At 45.2% G+C, this 27902-nt stretch overlaps 1 protein-coding gene across 2 annotated transcripts in view; it reads right to left on the reverse strand.

The window, feature by feature from the left end:
* The window catches only part of LOC117404885 (E3 ubiquitin-protein ligase TRIM39-like), a 92674-nt gene that overhangs the window by 32557 nt on the left and 32215 nt on the right, over nt 1-27902 (reverse strand). For both annotated transcript variants that reach the window (XM_059015414.1, XM_059015415.1), the window contains exons 4-6: nt 18877-19007; nt 13702-13731; nt 13293-13397 (exon numbers count right to left, since the gene is read on the reverse strand). In XM_059015414.1, the coding sequence (XP_058871397.1) occupies nt 13293-13397; nt 13702-13731; nt 18877-19007 (266 nt within the window). The remainder of the gene's footprint in view (nt 1-13292; nt 13398-13701; nt 13732-18876; nt 19008-27902) is intronic.

Below are 27902 nucleotides of genomic sequence, written 5' to 3' on the forward strand. Positions count from 1 at the left end.
TTTACTAATTTCATAGTTAAGCACAGTTTGCCAGCAACATCCCCACAACTCTGTTTAAACATAATATTCTGTTTTTCCTTCAGTATTTATTCACACTACATGTGTTTATTTAATTAAATCTTCCTTGGAAAACTTGGTTGTATTTCTGGTAGGAGAATCTGCCCACCAATCAACACATCATATCCAAGCACCATAAAAACTCTGTGTGGCTTGCATTCATGTCGCTTCTTTTTGTTTAGCCTCTCAATTACGCATGGCGAGGCCAAACAGGGAGATGGCCGTCTGTAGAGCCTGCAGGAAGGACTACCCTCAGTCATGGATTCCCTAAGGTTTCCCTCTTCCAGCAAGGCCAAACAGGGTTTTTTTCCTTACCTGAGTGCTGAGCGGTTCTTATTCAGCCCTAAAAGCCACTTCTTATCCATGGCACTAGACTACATGATGTCATCGTGTTTTTGCCAGTTGGCCAACATTGTGGATAGCTGTCAGCACCATGGACGAGGTCTCCGACCAAACTCATTATTCATCATTAATTCATCTGTTCAATTGCAATTTAAATCATCCATATTGCGGATTCTCCGTACTGAAAATGGATGCTACCCTGCTATTACACTGCATGTGTGTATTTAATTCAATCTTCCTCATTGATGCTACCCTGCTATTACAGTGCATGTGTGTATTTAATTCAATCCTCCTCATTGATGCTACCCTGCTATTACACTGCATGTGTGTATTTAATTCAATCTTCCTCATTGATGCTACCCTGCTATTACACTGCATGTGTGTATTTAATTCAATCTTCCTCATTGATGCTACCCTGCTATTACACTGCATGTGTGTATTTAATTCAATCTTCCTCATTGATGCTACCCTGCTATTACACTGCATGTGTGTATTTAATTCAATCCTCCTCATTGATGCTACCCTGCTATTACACTGCATGTGTGTATTTAATTCAATCCTCCTCATTGATGCTACCCTGCTATTACAGTGCATGTGTGTATTTAATTCAATCCTCCTCATTGATGCTACCCTGCTATTACACTGCATGTGTGTATTTAATTCAATCCTCCTCATTGATGCTACCCTGCTATTACACTGCATGTGTGTATTTAATTCAATCCTCCTCATTGATGCTACCCTGCTATTACACTGCATGTGTGTATTTAATTCAATCCTCCTCATTGATGCTACCCTGCTATTACAGTGCATGTGTGTATTTAATTCAATCCTCCTCATTGATGCTACCCTGCTATTACACTACATTTAGAATCAATGCATCTGTGGGTTTGGATTTAATTGCTTGGTTCTCTCAGTGTAAGTGAAAAGATGACCTGTGTGTGTTTTTGTGTTGCTAGGTTCAAATGCTTGAATAGCCTGCAGTCTCTTCCCACAATCCTTTTCACAATCCTCAAATCACACGCCAGTGTTCTTTTTCCATCCAACTTTTAAGCTCGGTAAAACTTATGTGAATAAGAAAATATATGCGACAAACACTATGGAAAAAGGTTTAAGTCAACTTGTTAAGAAGATTTTACTCGCATGACAAGCTCGCTCGCAGGAGGTGGTTTTATTTTTTACTCGCATGACAAGTTCGCTCTCTAGAGGTGGTTTTATTTTTTACTCACATGACAAGCTTGCTCTCTAGAGGTGGTTTTATTTTTTACTCTCATGACAAGCTCGCTCTCTAGAGGTGGTTTTATTTTTTACTCACATGACAAGTTCGCTCTCTAGAGGTGGTTTTATTTTTTACTCACATGACAAGCTCGCTTCTCTAGAGGAGGTTTTATTTTTTACTCGCATGACAAGCTCGCTCTCTAGAGGTGGTTTTATTTTTTACTCTCATGACAAGCTCGCTCTCTAGAGGTGGTTTTATTTTTTACTCTCATGACAAGCTCGCTCTCTAGAGGTGGTTTTATTTTTTACTCTCATGACAAGCTCGCTCTCTAGAGGTGGTTTTATTTTTTACTCGCATGACAAGCTCGCTCGCAGGAGGTGGTTTTATTTTTTACTCTCATGACAAGCTCGCTCTCTAGAGGTGGTTTTATTTTTTACTCTCATGACAAGCTCGCTCTCTAGAGGTGGTTTTATTTTTTACTCTCATGACAAGCTCGCTCTCTAGAGGTGGTTTTATTTTTTACTCTCATGACAAGCTCGCTCTCTAGAGGTGGTTTAATTTTTTACTCTCATGACAAGCTCGCTCTCTAGAGGTGGTTTTATTTTTTACTCTCATGACAAGCTCGCTCTCTAGAGGTGGTTTTATTTTTTACTCTCATGACAAGCTCGCTCTCTAGAGGTGGTTTTATTTTTTACTCTCATGACAAGCTCGCTCTCTAGAGGTGGTTTTATTTTTTACTCGCATGACAAGCTCGCTCGCAGGAGGTGGTTTTATTTTTTACTCTCATGACAAGCTCGCTCTCTAGAGGTGGTTTTATTTTTTACTCGCATGACAAGCTCGCTCGCAGGAGGTGGTTTTATTTTTTACTCTCATGACAAGCTCGCTCTCTAGAGGTGGTTTTATTTTTTACTCTCATGACAAGCTCGCTCTCTAGAGGTGGTTTTATTTTTTACTCTCATGACAAGCTCGCTCTCTAGAGGTGGTTTTATTTTTTACTCTCATGACAAGCTCGCTCTCTAGAGGTGGTTTAATTTTTTACTCTCATGACAAGCTCGCTCTCTAGAGGTGGTTTTATTTTTTACTCGCATGACAAGCTCATGACAAGCTCGCTCTCTAGAGGTGGTTTTATTTTTTACTCGCATGACAAGCTCGCTCTCTAGAGGTGGTTTTATTTTTTACTCGCATGACAAGCTCGCTCTCTAGAGGTGGTTTTATTTTTTACTCTCATGACAAGCTCGCTCTCTAGAGGTGGTTTTATTTTTTACTCGCATGACAAGCTCGCTCTCTAGAGGTGGTTTTATTTTTTACTCGCATGACAAGCTCGCTCTCTAGAGGTGGTTTTATTTTTTACTCGCATGACAAGCTCGCTCTCTATAGGTGGTTTTATTTTTTACTCGCATGACAAGCTCGCTCTCTAGAGGTGGTTTTATTTTTTACTCGCATGACAAGCTCGCTCTATAGAGCTGGTTTTATTTTTTACTCACATGACAAGCTCGCTCACAGGAGGTGGTTTTATTTTTTACTCTCATGACAAGCTCGCTCTCTAGAGGTGGTTTTATTTTTTACTCGCATGACAAGCTCGCTCTCTAGAGGTGGTTTTATTTTTTACTCGCATGACAAGCTCGCTCTCTAGAGGTGGTTTTATTTTTTACTCACATGACAAGCTCACTCGCAGGAGGTGGTTTTATTTTTTACTCTCATGACAAGCTCGCTCTCTAGAGGTGGTTTTATTTTTTACTCTCATGACAAGCTCGCTCTCTAGAGGTGGTTTTATTTTTTACTCTCATGACAAGCTCGCTCGCTAGAGGTGGTTTTATTTTTTACTCTCATGACAAGCTCGCTCACAGGAGGTGGTTTTATTTTTTACTCTCATGACAAGCTCGCTCTCTAGAGGTGGTTTTATTTTTTACTCTCATGACAAGCTCGCTCTCTAGAGGTGGTTTTATTTTTTACTCGCATGACAAGCTGGCTCGCAGGAGGTGGTTTTATTTTTTACTCTCAGCGACATTTTACTCGACACTTGCATGAAAATCGTAACGAGTGTATTTCTGGTCCTAGCGCCCTTCCTCGTCATTCCAGTGACGTCACATTGTTTAATGCGCATGCTCTGATGATACAGAATTTGTCAAGGCACCGACAAGAGGGGAGGCATGCCTTGATTTAGTCTTTTCAAATAATGAAGATAGAATAACTAAAACAGGTCAGAGAGCCATTGGCAAACTCAGACCGCAACATGGTCTCATTTGAAATATTTTTTAAAACCCCAAAAGTAATGACTACAGCTAAGGTTTACAATTTTAGAAAAGGAAACTATGAAGGTATGAAACAGAGACTAACAGAAGATGATTGGAGCAAAATAGAGAAAACATCCACTGAAAAAGGATGGCTGTTTTTATAAAAATGTAGTACTAGATGCGCAAAACAATTACATCCCAAAAGTAGACAAATCTAAATCTAAAACAAAATGGTCAAAATGGTTTAATAGATCAATTAAAAAAAAAAATATTCAGCAAAAAAAGGCACTTTACAGAGCATTTAAAAGGGACCAAAAACAAAGTACACAGAAACAGTACTTAGAACTGCAAATACAAGTCAAAAAGGAAGTTAGAAAGGCCAAGAGAGAGATAGCTTGTCATGAGAGTAAAAAATAAAACCTCATCCTGCGAGCGAGCTTGTCATGAGCTTGTCATGAGAGTAAAAAATAAAACCACCTCTAGAGAGCGAGCTTGTCATGAGAGTAAAAAATAAAACCACCTCTAGAGAGCGAGCTTGTCATGAGAGTAAAAAATAAAACCTCCTCTAGAGAGCGAGCTTGTCATGAGAGTAAAAAATAAAACCTCCTCTAGAGAGCGAGCTTGTCATGCGAGTAAAAAATAAAACCACCTCTAGAGAGCGAGCTTGACATGAGAGTAAAAAATAAAACCACCTCCTGTGAGCAAGCTTGTCATGCGAGTAAAAAATAAAACCACCTCCTGCGAGCGAGCTTGTCATGCGAGTAAAAAATAAAATCACCTCTAGAGAGCGAGCTTGTCATGAGAGTAAAAAATAAAATCACCTCTAGAGAGCGAGCTTGTCATGAGAGTAAAAAATAAAACCACCTCTAGAGAGCGAGCTTGTCATGAGAGTAAAAAATAAAACCACCTCTAGAGAGCGAGCTTGTCATGCGAGTAAAAAATAAAACCACCTCTAGAGAGCGAGCTTGTCATGCGAGTAAAAAGTAAAACCACCTCTAGAGAGCGAGCTTGTCATGCGAGTAAAAAATAAAACCACCTCTAGAGAGCGAGCTTGTCATGCGAGTAAAAAATAAAACCACCTCTAGAGAGTGAGCTTGTCATGCGAGTAAAAAATAAAACCACCTCTAGAGAGCGAGCTTGTCATGCGAGTAAAAAATAAAACCACCTCTAGAGAGCGAGCTTGTCATGAGAGTAAAAAATAAAACCACCTCTAGAGAGCGAGCTTGTCATGCGAGTAAAAAATAAAACCACTTCCTGCGAGCGAGCTTGTCATGCGAGTAAAAAATAAAACCACCTCTAGAGAGCGAGCTTGTCATGAGAGTAAAAAATAAAACCCCCTCTAGAGAGCAAGCTTGTCATGCGAGTAAAAAATAAAACCACCTCCTGTGAGCGAGCTTGTCATGAGAGTAAAAAATAAAACCACCTCTAGAGAGCGAGCTTGTCATGCGAGTAAAAAATAAAACCACCTCTAGAGAGCGAGCTTGTCATGAGAGTAAAAAATAAAACCACCTCTAGAGAGCGAGCTTGTCATGCGAGTAAAAAATAAAACCACCTCTAGAGAGCGAGCTTGTCATGAGAGTAAAAAATAAAACCACCTCCAGCGAGCGAGCTTGACATGAGAGTAAAAAATAAAACCACCTCTAGAGAGCGAGCTTGTCATGCGAGTAAAAAATAAAACCACCTCTAGAGAGCGAGCTTGTCATGCGAGTAAAAAATAAAACCACCTCTAGAGAGCGAGCTTGTCATGCGAGTAAAAAATAAAACCACCTCTAGAGAGCGAGCTTGTCATGAGAGTAAAAAATAAAACCACCTCTAGAGAGCGAGCTTGTCATGCGAGTAAAAAATAAAACCACTTCCTGCGAGCGAGCTTGTCATGCGAGTAAAAAATAAAACCACCTCTAGAGAGCGAGCTTGTCATGCGAGTAAAATCTTCTTAACAAGTTGACTTAAACCTTTTTCCATAGTGTTTGTCGCATTGTCACAAAGACGGCCAGAGTGGGTGGCGTCAGACCAGAAAAGGAATACACAGAGACGGTGGTTGTGATGATGAGCCGAGTGCAATGGCTGCACTCAGCGTTTAATAACAAATAAAAGGGTTGTAACAACGGAATACAAAACAGGACACGGCACTACACGCCAAAATAAAAAGACAAACAAAACGGACTATACAGTAAACGGACAGACACACAAACAAACACGGTGAGTTTTAAATAAACAAGTATCGTGCTGGTCCTACCAGCACGTAATAGCAATTGATATTTAAATGTATTTCTCCTTCTCTCTCACCCGTTCTCCACTCACCGAACACCTAACCCCGACTGCAAGAAATGTGCGTCTATATATACTATTGTGCTGGGATTCAATTACTAATTAATTATTCACTTGAATCCCAGCACGTGAATTAATTACGTGCAACCCCGTGCTCACATATTACATTTAACCAGCACGTGAAGTGATTTGTGCTCTCCTCGTGCCTAAATACAAATCTACACTTTTTAAATACACGTGAAACACAGACCCGTTTATATCCCGTGTACCAATGACTATACACCAACATTAACACACGCACGCATACATACATACACAGAACACACAAATGCACACAGGGGCGGGGCACTTTGCCACATATACCCCCCCTTGTGCGCAGCACACATGGCCTCAACGGCCACCTCCCCCCTTAAAAACCCAGCAGTCCAGGACAAAGTCTCGGGCTGGGAAGGGAGGCTTCAGTGGGCCCATGTCTGGCCATGCTGTCAGCACCCCTGCCGGTAGTGGCACGGCTGACAGCCTGTTGGTCCCGTCCTGCAGCGAAAAAGCTGCGGGGGCAGGTGGTCCCCCGACCTCCCCCTTCTTCGTAGCCGGCTTCTCCCTCCTGTGGGGCTCCGGCCAGAAGAACTCCTGCAGCGAAACTGCTGCTGGGGAAAGTGGTCTCCAGACCTCGTCCCCCTTCTTTGTAGCCGGTAGCTCCCTTTGGTGGGGCTCCGACCACAGTACTGCCGGCAGCGAAGAAGCTGCAGTGGGAGCAGGTCTCCGGACCTCCCCCACGATCTCCGGCAGCGAAACTGCTGCAGTGGGAGCAGGTCTCCAGACCTCCCCCACGATCTCCGGCAGCGAAACTGCTGCAGTGGGAGCAGGTCTCCTGACCTCCCCCACGATCTCCGGCAGCGAAACTGCTGCTGGGGTTGGTGGTCTCCAGACCTCCTCCCCCTTCTTCGTGGCCGACAGCTCCCCTTTCTGGGGCTCCGGCCACCGTACTCCCCGTGGTGGAAGTACGGGAAGCAGAGACAGCTCCTGCTGTTCTGCTTCTGGCGGTGGTGGAGGCAGAGGCAGCTCCTGCTCCTCTGCTCCTGGAAGTGGCAGAGGCAGCTCCTGCTCCTCTGCTCATTGCGGTGGTGGTGGTGGAGGCAGAGGCAGCTCCTGCTCCTCTGCTCCTGGAGGTGGTGGAGGCAGAGGCAGCTCCTGCTCCTCTGCTCCTGGAGGTGGTGGAGGCAGAGGCAGCTCCAGCTCCTCTGCTCCTGGCGGTGGTGGAGGCAGAGGCAGCTCCTGCTCCTCTGCTCCTGGAAGTGGTGGAGGCAGAGGCAGCTCCTGCTCCTCTGCTCCAGGCGGTGGTGGAGGCAGAGGCAGCTCCTGCTCCTCTGCTCCTGGAAGTGGTGGAGGCAGAGGCAGCTCCTGCTTCTCTGCTCCTGGCGGTGGTGGAGGCAGAGGCAGCTCCAGCTCCTCTGCTCCTGGCGGTGGTGGAGGCAGAGGCAGCTCCAGCTCCTCTGCTCCTGGCGGTGGTGGAGGCAGAGGCAGCTCCTCTGCTCCGGGCGGTGCTGGCTCCCTCTGCTGTGGCGGCTGGGCATGTGCGTGCCGTGCTGCCTTCAGCAGCATAGCGAGAGGCTGCTGGGGGACACCAGCATCCTGCCCTTCTCCCCCCCAAAAATTTTCAGGGGGTTGAGCCTGTAACCCCTCCCCTTCCGGCTCTTGGGGCTGAACCAGCAGGCATTTTCCCTCTGCTGGTGGCTTGGGTCCCAGGGCTGTGGAAGCCCCGACTTGCCTCCCTTTGGGCTGTGGACGCACCGACTCCTCCCTTTTGGGCTGTGGACGCACCGACTCCTCCCTTTTGGGCTGTGGACGCACCGACTCCTCCCTTTTGGGCTGTGGACGCACCGACTCCCCCCTCTTGGGCTGTGGACGTTCGGGCTCCCCCCACTCAGGCGTAGGACGTTCGGGCTCCTCCCACTCAGGCGTAGGACGTTCGGGCTCCTCCCACTCAGGCGTAGGACGTTCGGGCTCCTCCCACTCAGGCGTAGGATGTTCGGGCTCCTTCCACTCAGGCGTAGGACGTTCAGGCTCCTCCCATTTGGGCTGTGGACGCTCAGGCTCCTCCCGCTTGGGCTGTGGACGCTCAGGCTCCTCCCCATAACTGCGGAAGAGACAGTGGGCGAACAGGTGATCCTGGTCGCAGAGGAGGCACCCCGGCGATGGCTTGTTACATCGCCGTGGATGCCTGGCCCTTAGGCGGCACTCCTCCTCCCTGTCCTTCACCTCTTTATCCGTCTCTGTCTCCCGCTTGGGCTGTGAAGGCAAAACCAGCAGGCATTCACCCTCTGCTGGTGGAGATGGGGACAGCAGGTACTCACCCTCTGCTGGTGGAGATGGGGACAGCAGGTACTCACCCTCTGCTGGTGGAGATGGGGACAGCAGGTACTCCTCTGCTGGTGGTCCTGCTACCTGGGCTGCTGTTCCATTTATGGTTGCCTCCAGGTAGCTGAGGACAAACTCCAAACCTTCCTCCAAGGTGTTTGGGGTGTGTTCCTGCTGATAGGCCTCCCATCTCTCACTGTCCATCATCCACAGGGCCTGGACGACTATGGGCAGAGACTGGGCCTCCAGCCCAGCATTCTCCAGGAACCAGTCCCGCCATTTTGTGGCGTCTTCTGCCATTATATTTTTTTCTTTTTTTTTTTTTTAAACAAAACCCCTCCTGGTCTGACGCTTGGAGGCGCGGCTATCCCACTTCTGACACCACGTGTCACAAAGACGGCCAGAGTGGGTGGCGTCAGACCAGAAAAGGAATACACAGAGACGGTGGTTGTGATGATGAGCCGAGTGCAATGGCTGCACTCAGCGTTTAATAACAAATAAAAGGGTTGTAACAACGGAATACAAAACAGGACACGGCACTACACGCCAAAATAAAAAGACAAACAAAACGGACTATACAGTAAACGGACAGACACACAAACAAACACGGTGAGTTTTAAATAAACAAGTATCGTGCTGGTCCTACCAGCACGTAATAGCAATTGATATTTAAATGTATTTCTCCTTCTCTCTCACCCGTTCTCCACTCACCGAACACCTAACCCCGACTGCAAGAAATGTGCGTCTATATATACTATTGTGCTGGGATTCAATTACTAATTAATTATTCACTTGAATCCCAGCACGTGAATTAATTACGTGCAACCCCGTGCTCACATATTACATTTAACCAGCACGTGAAGTGATTTGTGCTCTCCTCGTGCCTAAATACAAATCTACACTTTTTAAATACACGTGAAACACAGACCCGTTTATATCCCGTGTACCAATGACTATACACCAACATTAACACACGCACGCATACATACATACACAGAACACACAAATGCACACAGGGGCGGGGCACTTTGCCACACGCATATATTTTCTTATTCACATAAGTTTTACCGAGCTTAAAAGTTGGATGGAAAAAGAACACTGGCGTGTGATTTGAGGATTGTGAAAAGGATTGTGGGAAGAGACTGCAGGCTATTCAAGCATTTGAACCTAGCAACACAAAAACACACACAGGTCATCTTTTCACTTACACTGAGAGAACCAAGCAATTAAATCCAAACCCACAGATGCATTGATTCTAAATGTAGTGTAATAGCAGGGTAGCATCAATGAGGAGGATTTAATTAAATACACACATGCACTGTAATAGCAGGGTAGCATCAATGAGGAAGATTGAATTAAATACACACATGCAGTGTAATAGCAGGGTAGCATCAATGAGGAGGATTGAATTAAATACACACATGCAGTGTAATAGCAGGGTAGCATCAATGAGGAGGATTGAATTAAATACACACATGCAGTGTAATAGCAGGGTAGCATCAATGAGGAGGATTGAATTAAATACACACATGCAGTGTAATAGCAGGGTAGCATCAATGAGGAAGATTGAATTAAATACACACATGCAGTGTAATAGCAGGGTAGCATCAATGAGGAGGATTGAATATTGCTAAGGGGGCTAAAACCAATTCCAAAATGTTTTTCCAATATTATAACAGCAAGAGAACATTCAAAAGAGGATGTTAAATGTCTAAGAGACACAAATGGCAAAATCATAGATGAAGAAAAAAAATAGCAAATATATTGAATGATTACTTTTCACAGGTTTTTACAAAGGAGGACACGGACAACATCCCCACATGTCGACCTGTTCCTATCCAATTTTAAATAACTTTAGCATAACAGAGGCAGAAGTGTTAAAGAGACTAGGAGCTCTTAAAATAAACAAATCCCCTGGGCCGGATGAGATCCTCTCAATAGTACTCAAAGAAATGAAAGAAGTTATTTACAAACCGCTAACCAAGATCATGCAACAGTCTCTTGACACAGGGGTTGTACCGACAGACTGGAAAATAGCAAACGTAATACCGATCCACAAAAAGGGAGACAAAACCGAACCAGGTAACTACAGACCAATAAGCCTGACTTCTATTATATGTAAACTTATGGAAACTATAATAAGATCCAAAATGGAAAATTACCTATATGGTAACAATATCCTGGGAGACAGTCAGCATGGTTTTAGGAAAGGGATATCGTGTCCAACTAACGTGCCTGACTTTTTTGAGGATGCAACTTTGACAATGGATAACTGCAAAGCATACGACATGGTTTATTTAGATTTCCAGAAAGCTTTTGACAAAGTCCTGCTTAAAAGATGAATTCTCAAACTGAACGCAGTAGGGATTCAAGGAAATGCATGCACAAGGATTAGGGAGTGTTTAACATGTAGAAAACAGAAAGTACTGATTAAAGGAGAAACCTCGAAATGGAGCGAGGTAACCAGTGGTGTACCACAGGGATCAGTATTAGGTCCTCTGCTATTCCTAATCTACATTAATGATTTAGATTCTGGTATAGTAAGCAAACTTGTTAAATTTGCAGACGACACAAAAATAGGAGGAGGGGCAAACACTGTTGCAGCAGCAAAGGTCATTCAAAATGATCTAGACAGCATTCAGAACTGGGCAGACACATGGCAAATGACATTTAATAGAGAAAAGTGTAAAGTATTGCGTGCAGGCAATAAAAATGTGCATTATAAATATCATACTGAAATTGAAGAAGGGAACTATGAAAAAGACCTAGGAGTTTATGTTGACTCGGAAATGTCTTCATCTAGACAATGTGGGGAAGCTATAAAAAAGGCTAACAAGATGCTCGGATATATTGTGAGAAGTGTTGAATTTAAATCAAGGGAATTAATGTTAAAACTTTACAATGCATTAGTAAGACCTCACCTAGAATATTGTGTTCAGTTCTGGTCACCTCATTAAAAAAAGGATATTGCTACTCTAGAAAGAGTGCAAAGAAGAGCAACCAGAATTATCCTGGGTTTAAAAGGCATGTCGTATGCAGACAGGCTAAAATAATTGAATCTATTCAGTCTTGAACAAAGAAGACTACGCGGTGATCTGATTCAAACATTCAAAATCCTAAAAGGTATTGACAATGTCGACCCAGGGGACTTTTTTGACCTGAAAAAAGAAACAAGGACCAGGGGTCACAAATGGAGGTTAGATAAAGGGGCATTCAGAACAGAAAATAGGAGGCACTTTTTTACACAGAGAATTGTGAGGGTCTGGAACCAACTCCCCAGTAATGTTGTTGAAGCTGACACCCTGGGATCCTTCAAGAAGCTGCTTGATGAGATTCTGGGATCAATAAGCTACTAACAACCAAACGAGCAAGATGGGCTGAATGGTCTCCTCTCGTTTGTAAACTTTCTTATGTTCTTATAAAAACAAGTTGGCAGACTTGTGTATTATGTTATTAAACTGTACTTTTGAAATCTTGAATTTGTTTTCTACAAACAAGCAGTCTGCTCCCTGACTATTTTAGGGAATCCTTCTGAATCATATGATATGTTAATTCAAATCATGTGATGAATACTATCCATATATGGACTGTATCGGGGTGGGGGTCCCCCAAATATAAACCAATCAATTATTATTATTTTTTTTTATGGTGTCACTGCCAAAAATGCACTGATTTGCCTGACAATCACACAAGCAAATCCTATTGAATGTGTCACCTTTTGCAATTTGTAGATGAGAGAACTGTCAGCATTATTTTTGTATATATATATATTTATTTTTATATATATATATATATATACACACACACATACAGTATACACACACACATACTTTTTAAATGGCGTTATAATACAACTGTTTTTGGTTCTTTCTGCTTATGCAGTTTGGAAGACACAACAATGGAAGATTTCTAACAAAAGAGCAGGAATAGAATAAGCAACCTTTAAACTAGTGGGAAAATATGTGAAGACAATGCTGCAGGTTTTATACCTTTACCTTTGTAAATACCTTTTACGCATGCAACACTTATTTACATCATTTTTGACACTCACTGCAGGTTCAGTTTTCCCCCCATACGGGATGCACATTTTATTGCTGGTTTTGTGAGCTGCATATGTGGAACAGGGCCAAGGTTCATTGATTTTTTTATTTATTAAGAGCTTAACTCAGTAGAATGTAGTCACTAGACTAGCGAGCGAGTAAAAAAAAAAGGTATGGAAAATCATCTAGCTAGCATATTTCTTGCAAATAACCTGAAAACATAGCGGCACATGCAAATTAGGCTATGACATCATGAAACATGGGGAATTCCCTTTGACTCGCTAGAATTTGCAGTGGATGGACCATTTTTTCGCCCTTATGTTGCTACTACTTTTGTAGCAATTTTGCAGCGTAACTTATAAACTCACTCGATAAATGGATGGAAAACGCACTTATGTTCATTAACTTCTTTGTTGACTAAATTATTTACCATCCCTCGCCCCCTACACACACTCACCCCTATCTCTCTGTATCTTCAAGACTCTGCAGCTTCTTTGTTAAATTATTTACCATCCCTCACCCCCTACACACACTCACCCCTCTCTCTCTGTACCTTCAAGACTCTGCAGCTTCTTTGTTAAATTATTTACCATCCCTCGCCCCCTACACACACTCACCCCTCTCTCTCTCTGTACCTTCAAGACTCTGCAGCTACTTTGCAATATCTGACAATATCCTGTAACCTCAGGACTCTCCTTTTTACCCCCATCTCTATTCTCTCCCCCTCTTTCTGCAATAACCAAAACCAATAATGCTCTCTCCCCTCCCTCTCTGTACCTTCACGACTCTGTTCAGCTCCTTTGCCAGCTCCATGATGGAGTGTCGACACTCTTCCAGGCTCCATTCACCAACCTCTTGATGTTTGGACTTTCTATCAGACCCCTGTGGAATGAATGAATAATTACAAGCCTTCAGGATGGGTTCAGATCTTCACTATTCTACTGTAGATGGTTGCATGCACATTTCTAAAATGGATTAATATACAAAACTACTGTGGGTTAATAACAGCATGAATATCCTTTGAAGAAGAAACTCTTAATTGATGATATACATCACGACACTTAACTACACCCACCCTTCTCATCTCTCTCTTTCCCAATTCTCTTTCACTCACAATCTCTCCTTTTCTTCCCCCCTGTCTTATTCATCCGTCATTTAACAATACCCCCACCCCCCCATTATGTACCTTGAAAACTCTCCTCAGCAAACCAGGAATCTGCAAAAGAAAAGTTCATTCATTGAGTTACTATAATATGAAAACAAGTGCATACAGTTCATCAATGGGCATTTAACTCTATTGTACGCAAAAAATACATTTTAGACAGAAATTCACGGAACAGCATTCTGATCTCACACAGCTGCTCCTCGTCTCACACAGCTGCTCCTCATCTCACACAGCTGCTCCTGACCTCACACAGCTGCTCCTCATCTCACACAGCTGCTCCTGAACTCACACAGCTGCTCCTGAACTCACACAGCTGCTCCTGACCTCACACAGCTGCTCCTGACCTCACACAGCTGCTCCTCAGCTCACACAGCAGCTCCTCGTCTCACACAGCTGCTCCTTATCTCACACAGCTGCTCCTCATCTCACACAGCTGCTCCTCACCTCACACAGCTGCTCCTCACCTCACACAGCTGCTCCTCACCTCACACAGCTGCTCCTCAGCTCACACAGCAGCTCCTCGTCTCACACAGCTGCTCCTTATCTCACACAGCTGCTCATCTCACACAGCTGCTCCTCATCTCACACAGCTGCTCCTCATCTCACACAGCTGCTCCTCACCTCACACAGCTGCTCCTGACCTCACACAGCTGCTCCTCACCTCACACAGCTGCTCCTCATCTCACACAGCTGCTCCTGACCTCACACAGCTGCTCCTCACCTCACACATCTGCTCATCTCACAGAGCTGTCCCTCACCTCACACAGCTGCTCCTCATCTCACACAGCTGATCCTCACCTCACACAGCTGCTCCTCATCTCACACAGCAGCTGCTCATCTCACACAGCTGCTCCTCATCTCACACAGCTGCTCCTCATCTCACACAGCTGCTCCTCACCTCACACAGCTGCTCCTGACCTCACACAGCTGCTCCTCACCTCACACAGCTGCTCCTCATCTCACACAGCTGCTCCTGACCTCACACAGCTGCTCCTCACCTCACACATCTGCTCATCTCACAGAGCTGTCCCTCACCTCACACAGCTGCTCCTCATCTCACACAGCTGATCCTCACCTCACACAGCTGCTCATCTCACACAGCAGCTCCTCATCTCACACAGCTGCTCCTCATCTCACACAGCTGCTCACCTCACACAGCTGCTCCTGACCTCACACAGCTGCTCCTGACCTCACACAGCTGTTCCTCATCTCACACAGCTGCTCCTGACCTCCCACAGCTGCTCCTCATCTCACACAGCTGCCCCTCATCTCACACAGCTGCTCCTGATCTCACACAGCTGCTCCTCATCTCACACAGCTGCTCCTCACCTCACACAGCTGCTCCTCATCTCACACAGCAGCTCCTCATCTCACACAGCAGCTCCTCATCTCCCACAGCTGCTCCTCACCTCACACAGCTGCTCCTCATCTCACACAGCTGTCCCTCATCTCACACAGCTGCTCCTGACCTCACACAGCTGCTCCTCACCTCACACAGCTGCTCCTGACCTCACACAGCTGCCCCTCATCTCACACAGCTGCTCCTCATCTAACACAGCTGCTCCTGACCTCACACAGCTGCTCCTCATCTCACACATCTGCTCATCTCACAGAGCTGTCCCTCACCTCACACAGCTGCTCCTCATCTCACACAGCAGCTCCTCATCTCACACAGCTGCTCATCTCCCACAGCTGCTCCTCACCTCACACAGCTGCTCCTCATCTCACACAGCTGCTCCTCATCTCCCACAGCTGCTCCTCACCTCACACAGCTGCTCATCTCACACAGCTGCTCATCTCACACAGCAGCTCCTCACCTCACAAAGCAGCTCATCTCACACAGCTGCTCCTCACCTCACAAAGCAGCTCATCTCACACAGCTGCTCCTCACCTCACACAGCAGCTCCTCACCTCACAAAGCAGCTCATCTCACACAGCTGCTCCTCACCTCACACAGCAGCTCCTCATCTCACACAGCTGCTCCTCACCTCACACAGCTGCTCCTCATCTCACACAGCTGCTCCTCATCTCACACAGCTGCTCCTGACCTCACACAGCTGCTCCTCATCTCACAAAGCTGTCCCTCATCTCACACAGCTGCTCCTCACCTCACACAGCTGCTCCTCACCTCACACAGCTGCTCCTGACCTCACACAGCTGCCCCTCATCTCACACAGCTGCTCCTCACCTCACACAGCTGCTCCTCACCTCACACAGCTGCTCCTCACCTCACACAGCTGCCCCTGACCTCACACAGCTGCTCCTCATCTCACACAGCTGCTCCTCATCTCACACAGCTGCTCCTGAACTCACACAGCTAAGTCACAGTTCACTCCCATTCTGTGTGTTGCACAGGGTCTTCAAACACACACTGAAGTGCTGGTATAGAGCGAGTGCACTCAGTTTAACTGAAGCCAGTGTCCTGCCACAGCCTGAGTCAGCCTGCAGTGTCAGCTTTACACAGCAAACATGGACAAGATAGAGAAACACTGCACTGCAAAGAGGAGGGTGAAAGAAACTGCTGGTTGATTAAAGATGAAGGGCCATATTCATAAAGCATGTTTACCTCTTAAATGTGTTTAAGTAAAATTGATTGGTCAACATAGTTAATATAGAGTTAGTTTGTATGTTTTCACTTTTGTTTTATTATTTGCTTGTTTCTGTCAAATCATGTATGTTTGAATCCAGTCAACAACTCTAAAAATAAAGGAGCCATCCCACGGGACTGAAATTGAGAATATTGTTCCTATATTTAAAAAAGGGAGATAAATTTCACTCTGGGAACTACAGACCAATAAGTTTAACATGAATCATATGTAAAATCATGGAAACTATAATAAGGACCAAAATGCAGGAATATTTATATAGTAACAACATTATAGGAGACAGCCAGCATGGCTTTAGGAAGGGTAGATCTTGTTTAACTAATTTCTTTCAGCAGGAGACTACTAGAGTGGACAAGGATAGTGCATATGACATCATCTACTTAGATTTACAAAAAGCATTTGACAAGGTCCCGCACAAAAGACTAAACTTAAAGATGAAATCAGTAGGAATAAACGGTAAAGTAGCAGCATGGATTCATAACCAGTTACAAGACAGAAAGCATAGAGTTATAATTAGAGGCCAGGCATCAAACTGGAGTAACATAACAAGTGAGGCACCACAGGGATCAGTACTGGGACCACTGCTATTCCTAATCTATATAAATGAACTGGACCAAGACATAATCAGTAAGATGTGCAAATATGGGGTTCAATACCAGGTGGGGGACACTGCTGCTGTACCCTTGAGCAAGGTACTTTACCTAGATTGCTCCAGTTAAAACCCAACTGTATAAATGGGTAATTGTATGCAACAATAATGTGATATCATGTAACAATTGTAAGTCGCCCTGGATAAGGGCGTCTGCTAAGAAATAAATAATAATAATAATAATAATAATAATAATAATAATAATAATAATAATAATAATAATAATAATAATAATTAGACAGTAGGGAGAAGCTATAAAAAAGGCAAATTGAATGACAGTTGAATTCAAATCTAGAGAAGTTATATTAATTATATAATGCATTGGTACGACCACACCTAGAATACTGTGTACAGCTCTGGTCCCCTTATCATAAGAAAGACATAGAGGCATTGGATTGAAGGGTATGTGTGACAGACAGTGAATTAATCCGAATCAACAATCTCCCTCCCGACCTGTGAGGACGCTGTATAACAGGAACAGAGTGCCTCGTGCTGGTTGGTCTGGCAGTTCATTCCAGGGTCAGTCGGAAGCCAGCCAGCCAGGAAGGGAGTGGAGTCACAATGCCCAACGTCATCACCCTAAAGCGGTACGCAATGTGTCAGTCATGGATTGGAGGAGACGTGACTGGACTAGCTATCGCAGGGGGAGTGACTAAGGGTATAACTGGGGATGTGATGGTGTAATCTGTTCCTTTGATGGGGTTACGAGATTGACCAAAAAGGAAACGGACTGTGTAAATCCAATCGTGAGTGTTAAGTGTTTTGTTTGTTTTCTGGAAACTAACTGTCTGTGTTTGTCACTGATAGACGGCTAACACGAACCGGGAGCTGTCACTACAGGCCAGCATGAGCCCGGACTACACTGCACCACTTGACACTGTAAAATACCTGGCACCGCACCTGCACTCGGAGCACTCACTGTCAGGATAAGTGGTCGTGTCTGTGTGTTGTTTTGTGTATTACTATTTCGGGACTGAACCCTGTGGTTTAAACTCTGACAATACCCATTGTTGGGTAGAGTCATCATTATTATTTCACAAGTTTCAAACAAAGAACAAGGAGAAAATAAAGAACTGTTTTGAACTGTAACTTTGTGTCTGTCGTTCTCGGAGCACCTGTATCACATATTCACCTTAGCACTGCAAACCACACGTTCACAGTATGTCAAATGAAGATAGACTGAAAGAGCTGAATCTGTACAGCCTAGAAAGAAGGAGAGTCAGAGGTGACTTAATAGAGGTATTTAAAATGGTCAAGGGGTTTAACAAAGTAACTGCTGAGAATTATTTTTCACAGCTCACAGAGATCAGAACCAGGGGCCAGAGGTGGAAGCTGAAGAAGAGCATATTCAGAGGGGTAAAGGTGAACCACTGGAACAGGCTGCCGGTCTGAGTTGCTGAAGCAGAGACTATTGGATCCTTCAAGAATAGACTCGATGCTTTCATGAACAATACTGTATAACCCTCTCTAAGACCATAAGACCTTTAGCTAGCCACCTGGAGGAAGAACGGTCTGTCTAGCCATGGATTCCCAGAGGTTTCATTTCCCTACTAATCTGGTTCGGGTTTTTTTTGTTTTTCCTCTCCTGAGCGCTAACGGACCACGCTGGCACCAAAGTGAGCGAGCATAGGTGGGCCAAATGGCCTTTTCTCGTTCTTGAATTTCTTATGTTCGTATGATTTCACTGTCTAAACTTAAATGCCTGGTAAACACTTTAAGAATATGGCCCTAAGCTTTCTCTGAACCAGCAGGTCTGCCCGTGTCTGAATACAAATAATATGTGGTCACAGTCAACCAGAATTTGATGATTACATTGTTCTTTAAACAGTGTGATTGGAAAAACAGATTTTTGCATATATTGTGGATTTTAAAATGTTTAAATCATAGACTTTTTTTACTATGGGAAACTAGAAACTAATCTAATGATCAGTGTCACCATACCTTAGGGTTGCTGAATTGAGGTCTACCAAAACTGAGGGACTTGACATCACGTGCAGGGATTATACGCTTGTAGTCACGGCCAAAACTGCCAAAACTCTCTGAAAAACTGAGGATTCCTGATGCACCTGTAACTGTGGAGACAGAGAGGGAGTGAGGGACTGAGGATTACTGATGCACCTGTAACTGTGGAGACAGAGAGGGAGTGAGAGACTGAGGATTCCTGATGCACCTGTAACTGTGGAGACAGAGAGGGAGTGAGAGACTGAGGATTCCTGATGCACCTGTAACTGTGGAGACAGAGAGGGAGTGAGGGACTGAGGATTCCTGATGCACCTGAAACTGTGGAGACAGAGAGGGAGTGAGGGACTGAGGATTCCTGATGCACCTGTAACTGTGGAGACAGAGAGGGAGTGAGAGACTGAGGATTCCTCATGCACCTGTAACTGTGGAGACAGAGAGGGAGTGAGGGACTGAGGATTCCTGATGCACCTGTAACTGTGGAGACAGAGAGGGAGTGAGAGACTGAGGACTCCTCATGCACCTGTAACTGTGGAGACAGAGAGGGAGTGAGAGACTGAGGATTCCTGATGCACCTGTAACTGTGGAGACAGAGAGGGAGTGAGGGACTGAGGATTACTGATGCACCTGTAACTGTGGAGACAGAGAGGGAGTGAGAGACTGAGGATTCCTGATGCACCTAAAACTGTGGAGATAGAGAGGGAGTGAGGGACTGAGGATTCCTGATGCACCTGTAACTGTGGAGACAGAGAGAGGGTGAGGGACTGAGGATTCCTGATGCATCTGTAACTGTGGAGACAGAGAGGGAGTGAGGGACTGAGGATTCCTGATGCACCTGTAACTGTGGAGACAGAGGGCATGAGAGAGGAGAGAAAGGGAGGGGCTGTCAGAGAGAGAAGAGAGAAAGGGAGGGAGGGATTGTCAGAGAGAATGCAAGGGAGTGAGGGATTGTCTGAGAGAGAAGAGGGAAAGAAATGGAGTGAGGGACTGCCTCAGAGAGAAGAGAGAAAGGGAGGGAGTGGGGGATTGTCAGAGAGGAGAGAGAAATGGAAGGAGGGAGAGAAGAGAGATGCAGTGATGTAGGTAGAGACAGTGTAGGAGAGGTAACATTCATATTAGAAACAGTAACTGTGGAGACAGAGGCAGTGATGTAGTTAGAGACAGTGTAGGAGAGGTAACATTCATATTAGAAACAGTAACTGTGGAGACAGAGGCAGTGGTGTAGGTAGAGACAGTGTAGGAGAGGTAACATTCATATTAGAAACAGTAACTGTGGAGACAGAGGCAGTGATGTAGGTAGAGACAGTGCAGGAGAGGTAACATTCATATTAGAAACAGTAACTGTGGAGACAGAGGCAGTGAAGTAGGTAGTCAGTGTAGGAGAGGTAACATTCATATTAGAAACAGTAACTGCGGAGACAGAGGCAGTGATGTAGGTAGAGACAGTGCAGGAGGAGTAACATTCATATTAGAAACAGTAACTGTGGAGACAGAGGCAGTGATGTAGGTAGAGACAGTGTAGGAGAGGTAACATTCATATTAGAAACAGTAACTGTGGAGACAGAGGCAGTGATGTAGGTAGAGACAGTGTAGGAGAGGTAACATTCATATTAGAAACAGTAACTGTGGAAACAGAGGCAGTGATGTAGGTAGAGACAGTGTAGGAGAGGTAACATTCATATTAGAAACAGTAACTGTGGAGACAGAGGCAGTGATGTAGGTAGAGACAGTGTAGGAGCGATAACATTCATATTAGAAACAGTAACTGTGGAGACAGAGGCAGTGATGTAGGTAGAGACAGTGTAGGAGAGGTAACATTCATATTAGAAACAGTATCTGTGGAGACAGAGGCAGTGATGTAGGTAGAGACAGTGTAGGAGAGGTAACATTCATATTAGAAACAGGGCTGTATTCATCAGGCATGTTCATCTCTCAGGTGCTTGTAAAATATTGAGCTGTGCTTAAAACAAGTGGTTATTTTCCGTCACATACTCATGAAGCATGTTGATCTCTACATGCATCCAGATCTGCTCTTCATTTTAGATGCGACTAATCAAGATAGAAAGTGTTAAACAAGGGCAGGGCTTGTTTGAGTCATCTTCAGCTCTTTATGAGTGAAAACAAATACTTAGTGACAACTTTATTATAGTTTAAATAAGCACTTCAAATGTAATATTATATCAATAACTTTTAAAACTTAATAGCATAAACTTAAGTCTAAGAACGACTTAAATTCAACAACAAACAAAAAAAAAAACATGACCAAATATTTTAAATATTCCACTTAGTACATTAATATGCACGATTCTCTATCAATCACACATTGTATATGACACAGGCTGGGGACACAGTGGGGATTACAGTGAATCTTGCTATTCAATGTTGCTATTTGACAGGGCAGCGCTCCCTCGGGTTGATTGTTCACTGAGGGCTGCACTCATAGCCAGCGGTGTGCCACCTCCACTGAAGCTGCAGGTTCATATTCCCTGTCTGATACATATTACAAAATATAGGTTTAAATAGAAAGGAATTGCAGGTTTGTGGAGTTCAGAATTGTAAATATCAGTGTTACTGTCGTGCGTTTCAGATTGCAGGTTTGTGGAGTTCAGAATTGTAAATATCAGTGTTACTGTCGTGTGTTTCAGATTGCAGGTTTGTGGAGTTCAGAATTGTAAATATCAGTGTTACTGTCGTGTGTTTCAGATTGCAGGTTTGTGGAGTTCAGAATTGTAAATATCAGTGTTACTGTCGTGTGTTTCAGATTGCAGGTTTGTGGAGTTCAGAATTGTAAATATCAGTGTTACTGTCGTGCGTTTCAGATTGCAGGTTTGTGGAGTTCAGAATTGTAAATATCAGTGTTACTGTCGTGTGTTTCAGATTGCAGGTTTGTGGAGTTTAGAATTGTAAATATCAGTGTTACTGTCGTGTGTTTCAGATTGCAGGTTTGTGGAGTTCAGAATTGTAAATATCAGTGTTACTGTCGTGTGTTTCAGATTGCAGGTTTGTGGAGTTCAGAATTGTAAATATCAGTGTGTGGCAATGTGCCCCGCCCCTGTGTGCAATTGTGTGTTATGTGTTGTATGTTGCGTGCGTGTGTTAATGTTGGTGTATAGTCATTGGTACACGGGATATAAACGGGTCTGTGTTTCACGTGTATTTAAAAAGTGTATATTTGTATTTAGGCACGGGATTGCACATCACGCACGTGCATTTAAAATATAATATGTGAACACGGGGTTTCACGTAATGAATTCATGTGCTGGGATTCAAGTGAATAATTAATTAGTAATTGAATCCCAGCACAAACAGTATAAATAGATGCACGTTTAGTCACTCGTGGTTTTGGGTGTTCGAGAGTGGAGAACGGGTGAGAGAGAGAAGGAGAAATAAAAGTTTAAATATCAATTGCTATTACGTGCTGGTAGGACCAGCACGATACTTGTTTATTTAAAACTCACCGTGTTTGTTTGTGTGTCTGCCCGTCTGTTTACTGTATAGTCCGTTTTTGTTTGTCTCTTTATTTTGGCGTATAGTGCCGTGTCCCGTGTTTTTGTCTGTTAAAACCTTTTATTTTCTGTTTATTAAATGCTGAGCGCGATCACGCGCCCAGCTTATACCAAACCACATCTCTCTGTTTATTGTGTTCCTGTTTCTGGTCTGACGCCACCCACTCCGGCCGTCTTTGTGACACGTGGTGTCCTGCGTGGGATCGACAGCGCCTCCAGGACTCAGGCCAGAGCAGGAACAGCATTCTTGGATTTAAAAAAAAAAAAGGAAAAATGGCAGAAGACGCGATCAAAGTGCGGGACTGGATGCTGGAAAATGCTGGGCTGGAGGCCCAGTCTATCCCAGTAGTCGTCCAGTTCCTGGAGTTTATGGATAGGGAACGATGGGAGGCTTATGCGAGGGAACAGACCGTAAGCACCTGGGAGGAAGGTGTGGGGTTGGTCCTCAGCTACCTGGAAGCAGTTATAAGTGGAACAGCAGCCCAGGTAGCAGGTCCACCAGCAGAGGAAGAATGCCTGCTGTCCCCGTCTCCACCAGCAGAGGAAGAATGCCTGCTGGTTTTGCCTCCACAGCCCAAGCGGGAGGAGCCTGAGCGTCCACAGCCCAAGCGGGAGGAGCCCGAAAAGTCCTACGCCTGAGTGGGAGGAGCCCGAACGTCCTACGCCTGAGTGGGAGGAGCCCGAACGTCCTAAGCCTGAGTGGGAGGAGCCCGAACGTCCTACGCCTGAGTGGGAGGAGCCCGAACGTCCTACGCCTGAGTGGGAGGAGCCCGAACGTCCTACGCCTGAGTGGGGGGAGCCCGAACGTCCACAGCCCAACAGGGAGGAGTCGGTGCGTCCACAGCCCAACAGGGAGGAGTCGGTGCATCCACAGCCCAACAGGGAGGAGTCGGTGCGTCCACAGCCCACCAACCCCAGCAGCAGTTTCGCTGCCGGAGATCGTGGGGGAGGTCAGGAGACCTGCTCCCACTGCAGCAGTTTCGCTGCCGGAGATCGTGGGGGAGGTCCGGAGACCTGCTCCCACTGCAGCTTCTTCGCTGCCGGCAGTACTGTGGTCGGAGCCCCACCAAAGGGAGCTACCGGCTACAAAGAAGGGGGACGAGGTCTGGAGACCACTTTCCCCAGCAGCAGTTTCGCTGCAGGAGTTCTTGTGGCCGGAGCCCCACAGGAGGGAGCTGCCGGCTACGAAGAAGGGGGAGGTCGGGGGACCACCTGCCCCCGCAGCTTTTTCGCTGCAGGACGGGACCAACAGGCTGTCAGCCGTGCCACTACCGGCAGGGGTGCTGACAGCATGGCCAGACATGGGCCCACTGAAGCCTCCCTTCCCAGCCCGAGACTTTGTCCTGGACTGCTGGGTTTTTAAGGGGGGAGGTGGCCGTTGAGGCCATGTGTGCTGCGCACAAGGGGGGGTATATGTGGCAATGTGCCCCGCCCCTGTGTGCAATTGTGTGTTATGTGTTGTATGTTGCGTGCGTGTGTTAATGTTGGTGTATAGTCATTGGTACACGGGATATAAACGGGTCTGTGTTTCACGTGTATTTAAAAAGTGTATATTTGTATTTAGGCACGGGATTGCACATCACGCACGTGCATTTAAAATATAATATGTGAACACGGGGTTTCACGTAATGAATTCACGTGCTGGGATTCAAGTGAATAATTAATTAGTAATTGAATCCCAGCACAAACAGTATAAATAGATGCACGTTTAGTCACTCGTGGTTTTGGGTGTTCGAGAGTGGAGAACGGGTGAGAGAGAGAAGGAGAAATAAAAGTTTAAATATCAATTGCTATTACGTGCTGGTAGGACCAGCACGATACTTGTTTATTTAAAACTCACCGTGTTTGTTTGTGTGTCTGCCCGTCTGTTTACTGTATAGTCCGTTTTTGTTTGTCTCTTTATTTTGGCGTATAGTGCCGTGTCCCGTGTTTTTGTCTGTTAAAACCTTTTATTTTCTGTTTATTAAATGCTGAGCGCGATCACGCGCCCAGCTTATACCAAACCACATCTCTCTGTTTATTGTGTTCCTGTTTCTGGTCTGACGCCACCCACTCCGGCCGTCTTTGTGACACAGTGTTACTGTCGTGCGTTTCAGATTGCAGGTTTGTGGAGTTCAGAATTGTAAATATCAGTGTTACTGTCGTGCGTTTCAGATTGCAGGTTTATGGAGTTCAGAATTGTAAATATCAGTGTTACTGTCGTGCGTTTCAGATTGCAGGTTTATGGAGTTCAGAATTGTAAATATCAGTGTTACTGTCGTGTGTTTCAGATTGCAGGTTTATGGAGTTCAGAATTGTAAATATCAGTGTTACTGTCGTGCGTTTCAGATTGCAGGTTTATGGAGTTCAGAATTGTAAATATCAGTGTTACTGTTGTGCGTTTCAGGTAAACTGACCCCAGATCAGTCGCTGTGGAACAATCACTCCAAGCAGATGTATCTGTCTAGATAGTTTCAGCACACATGCCCTGTCAGAATAGTTTAGGGGGTGGAATTACTGTATCAACATTCCTATCACCTTTAAGTCAGAGACTGAACTGCATCGTGTATCTGTGAATGAATACTGAACTGTGAAAATGAGCCAGTGGTTAATATGGTGGTGATGGCTGGTGATGTCCTGATACCTGCTGCACAGGGAGAGTGAATCTACAGTGTGAAGGTTTTACTGTAGTGAAGTGAGAGCCAGTGGTTAATATGGTGGTGATGGCTGGTGATGTCTTGATACATGCTGCACAGGGAGAGTGAATCTACAGTGTGGAGGTTTTACTGTAGTGAAGTGAGAGCCAGTGGTTAATATGGTGGTCATGGCTGGTGATGTCCTGATACCTGCTGCACAGGGAGAGTGAATCTACAGTGTGAAGGTTTTACTGTAGTGAAGTGAGAGACAGTGGTTAATATGGTGGTGATGTCCTGATACCTGCTGCACAGGGAGAGTGAATCTACAGTGTGGATGTTTTACAGTAGTGAAGTGAGAGCCAGAGGTTAATATGGTGGTGATTTCCTGATACCTGCTGCACTAGGAGAGTGAATCTACAGTCTGGATGTTTTACTGTAGTGAAGTGAGAGCCAGTGGTTAATATGCTGGTGATGTCCTGATACCTGCTGCACAGGGAGAGTGAATCTACAGTGTGAAGATGTTTTACTGTAGTGAAGTGAGAGCCAGTGGTTAATATGGTGGTGATGTCCTGATACCTGCTGCACAGGGAGAGTGAATCTACAGTGTGGATGTTTTACAGTAGTGAAGTGAGAGCCAGTGGTTAATATGCTGGTGATGTCCTGATACCTGCTGCACAGGGAGAGTGAATCTACAGTGTGGAGGTTTTACTGTAGTGAAGTGAGAGCCAGTGGTTAATATGGTGGTGATGTCCTGATACCTGCTGCACAGGGAGAGTGAATCTACAGTGTGGATGTTTTACAGTAGTGAAGTGAGAGCCAGTGGTTAATATGCTGGTGATGTCCTGATACCTGCTGCACAGGGAGAGTGAATCTACAGTGTGGAGGTTTTACTGTAGTGAAGTGAGAGCCAGTGGTTAATATGGTGGTGATGGCTGGTGATGTCCTGATACCTGCTGCACAGGGAGAGTGAATCTACAGTGTGGAGGTTTTACTGTAGTGAAGTGAGAGCCAGTGGTTAATATGGTGGTGATGTCCTGATACCTGCTGCACAGGGAGAGTGAATCTACAGTGTGGAGGTTTTACTGTAGTGAAGTGAGAGCCAGTGGTTAATATGGTGGTGATGTCCTGATACCTGCTGCACAGGGAGCGTGAATCTACAGTGTGGAGGTTTTACTGTAGTGAAGTGAGAGCCAGTGGTTAATATGGTGGTGATGTCCTGATACCTGCTGCACAGGGAGAGTGAATCTACAGTGTGGAGGTTTTACTGTAGTGAAGTGAGAGTCAGTGGTTAATATGGTGGTGATGAACTGATACCTGCTGCACAGGGAGAGTGAATCTACAGTGTGAAGGTTTTACTGTAGTGAAGTGAGAGCCAGTGGTTAATATGGTGGTGATGTCCTGATACCTGCTGCACAGGGAGAGTGAATCTACAGTGTGGAGGTTTTACTGTAGTGAAGTGAGAGCCAGTGGTTAATATGGTGGTGATGGCTGGTGATGTCCTGATACCTGCTGCACAGGGAGAGTGAATCTACAGTGTGGAGGTTTTACTGTAGTGAAGTGAGAGCCAGTGGTTAATATGGTGGTGATGTCCTGATACCTTCTGAACAAGGAGAGTGAATCTACAGTGTGGAGGTTTTACTGTAGTGAAGCGAGAGCCAGTGGTTAATATGGTGGTGATGTCCTGATACCTGCTGCACAGGGAGAGTGAATCTACAGTGTGGAGGTTTTACTGTAGTGAAGTGAGAGCCAGTGGTTAATATGGTGGTCATGGCTGGTGATGTCCTGATACCTGCTGCACAGGGAGAGTGAATCTACAGTGTGGAGGTTTTACTGTAGTGAAGTGAGAGCCAGTGGTTAATATGGTGGTGATGTCCTGATACCTGCTGCACAGGGAGAGTGAATCTACAGTGTGGAGGTTTTACTGTAGTGAAGTGAGAGTCAGTGGTTAATATGGTGGTGATGTCCTGATACCTGCTGCACAGGGAGAGTGAATCTACAGTGTGGAGGTTTTACTGTAGTGAAGTGAGAGCCAGTGGTTAATATGGTGGTGATGGCTGGTGATGTCCTGATACCTGCTGCACAGGGAGAGTGAATCTACAGTGTGGAGGTTTTACTGTAGTGAAGTGAGAGTCAGTGGTTAATATGGTGGTGATGTCCTGATACCTGCTGCACAGGGAGAGTGAATCTACAGTGTGGATGTTTTACTATAGTGAAGTGAGAGCCAGTGGTTAATATGGTGGTGATGTACTGATACCTGCTGCACAGGGGGAGTGAATCTACAGTGTGGAGGTTTTACTGTAGTGAAGTGAGAGTCAGTGGTTAATATGGTGGTGATGTCCTGATACCTGCCTCACAGGGAGAGTGAATCTACAGTGTGGAGGTTTTACTGTAGTGAAGTGAGAGTCAGTGGTTAATATGGTGGTGATGGCTGGTGATGTCCTGATACCTTCTGCACAGGGAGAGTGAATCTACAGTGTGGAGGTTTTACTGTAGTGAAGTGAGAGCCAGTGGTTAATATGGTGGTGATGGCTGGTGATGTCCTGATACCTGCTGCACAGGGAGAGTGAATCTACAGTGTGGAGGTTTTACTGTAGTGAAGTGAGAGCCAGTGGTTAATATGGTGGTGATGTCCTGATACCTGCTGCACAGGGAGAGTGAATTTACAGTGTGGAGGTTTTACTGTAGTGAAGTGAGAGCCAGTGGTTAATATGGTGGTGATGTCCTGATACCTGCTGCACAGGGAGAGTGAATCTACAGTGTGGAGGTTTTACTGTAGTGAAGTGAGAGTCAGTGGTTAATATGGTGGTGATGTCCTGATACCTGCTGCACAGGGAGAGTGAATCTACAGTGTGGAGGTTTTACTGTAGTGAAGTGAGAGCCAGTGGTT

This window comes from Acipenser ruthenus, chromosome 50 (genome assembly GCF_902713425.1).
Source record: "Acipenser ruthenus chromosome 50, fAciRut3.2 maternal haplotype, whole genome shotgun sequence".
Taxonomy (NCBI): domain Eukaryota; kingdom Metazoa; phylum Chordata; class Actinopteri; order Acipenseriformes; family Acipenseridae; genus Acipenser; species Acipenser ruthenus.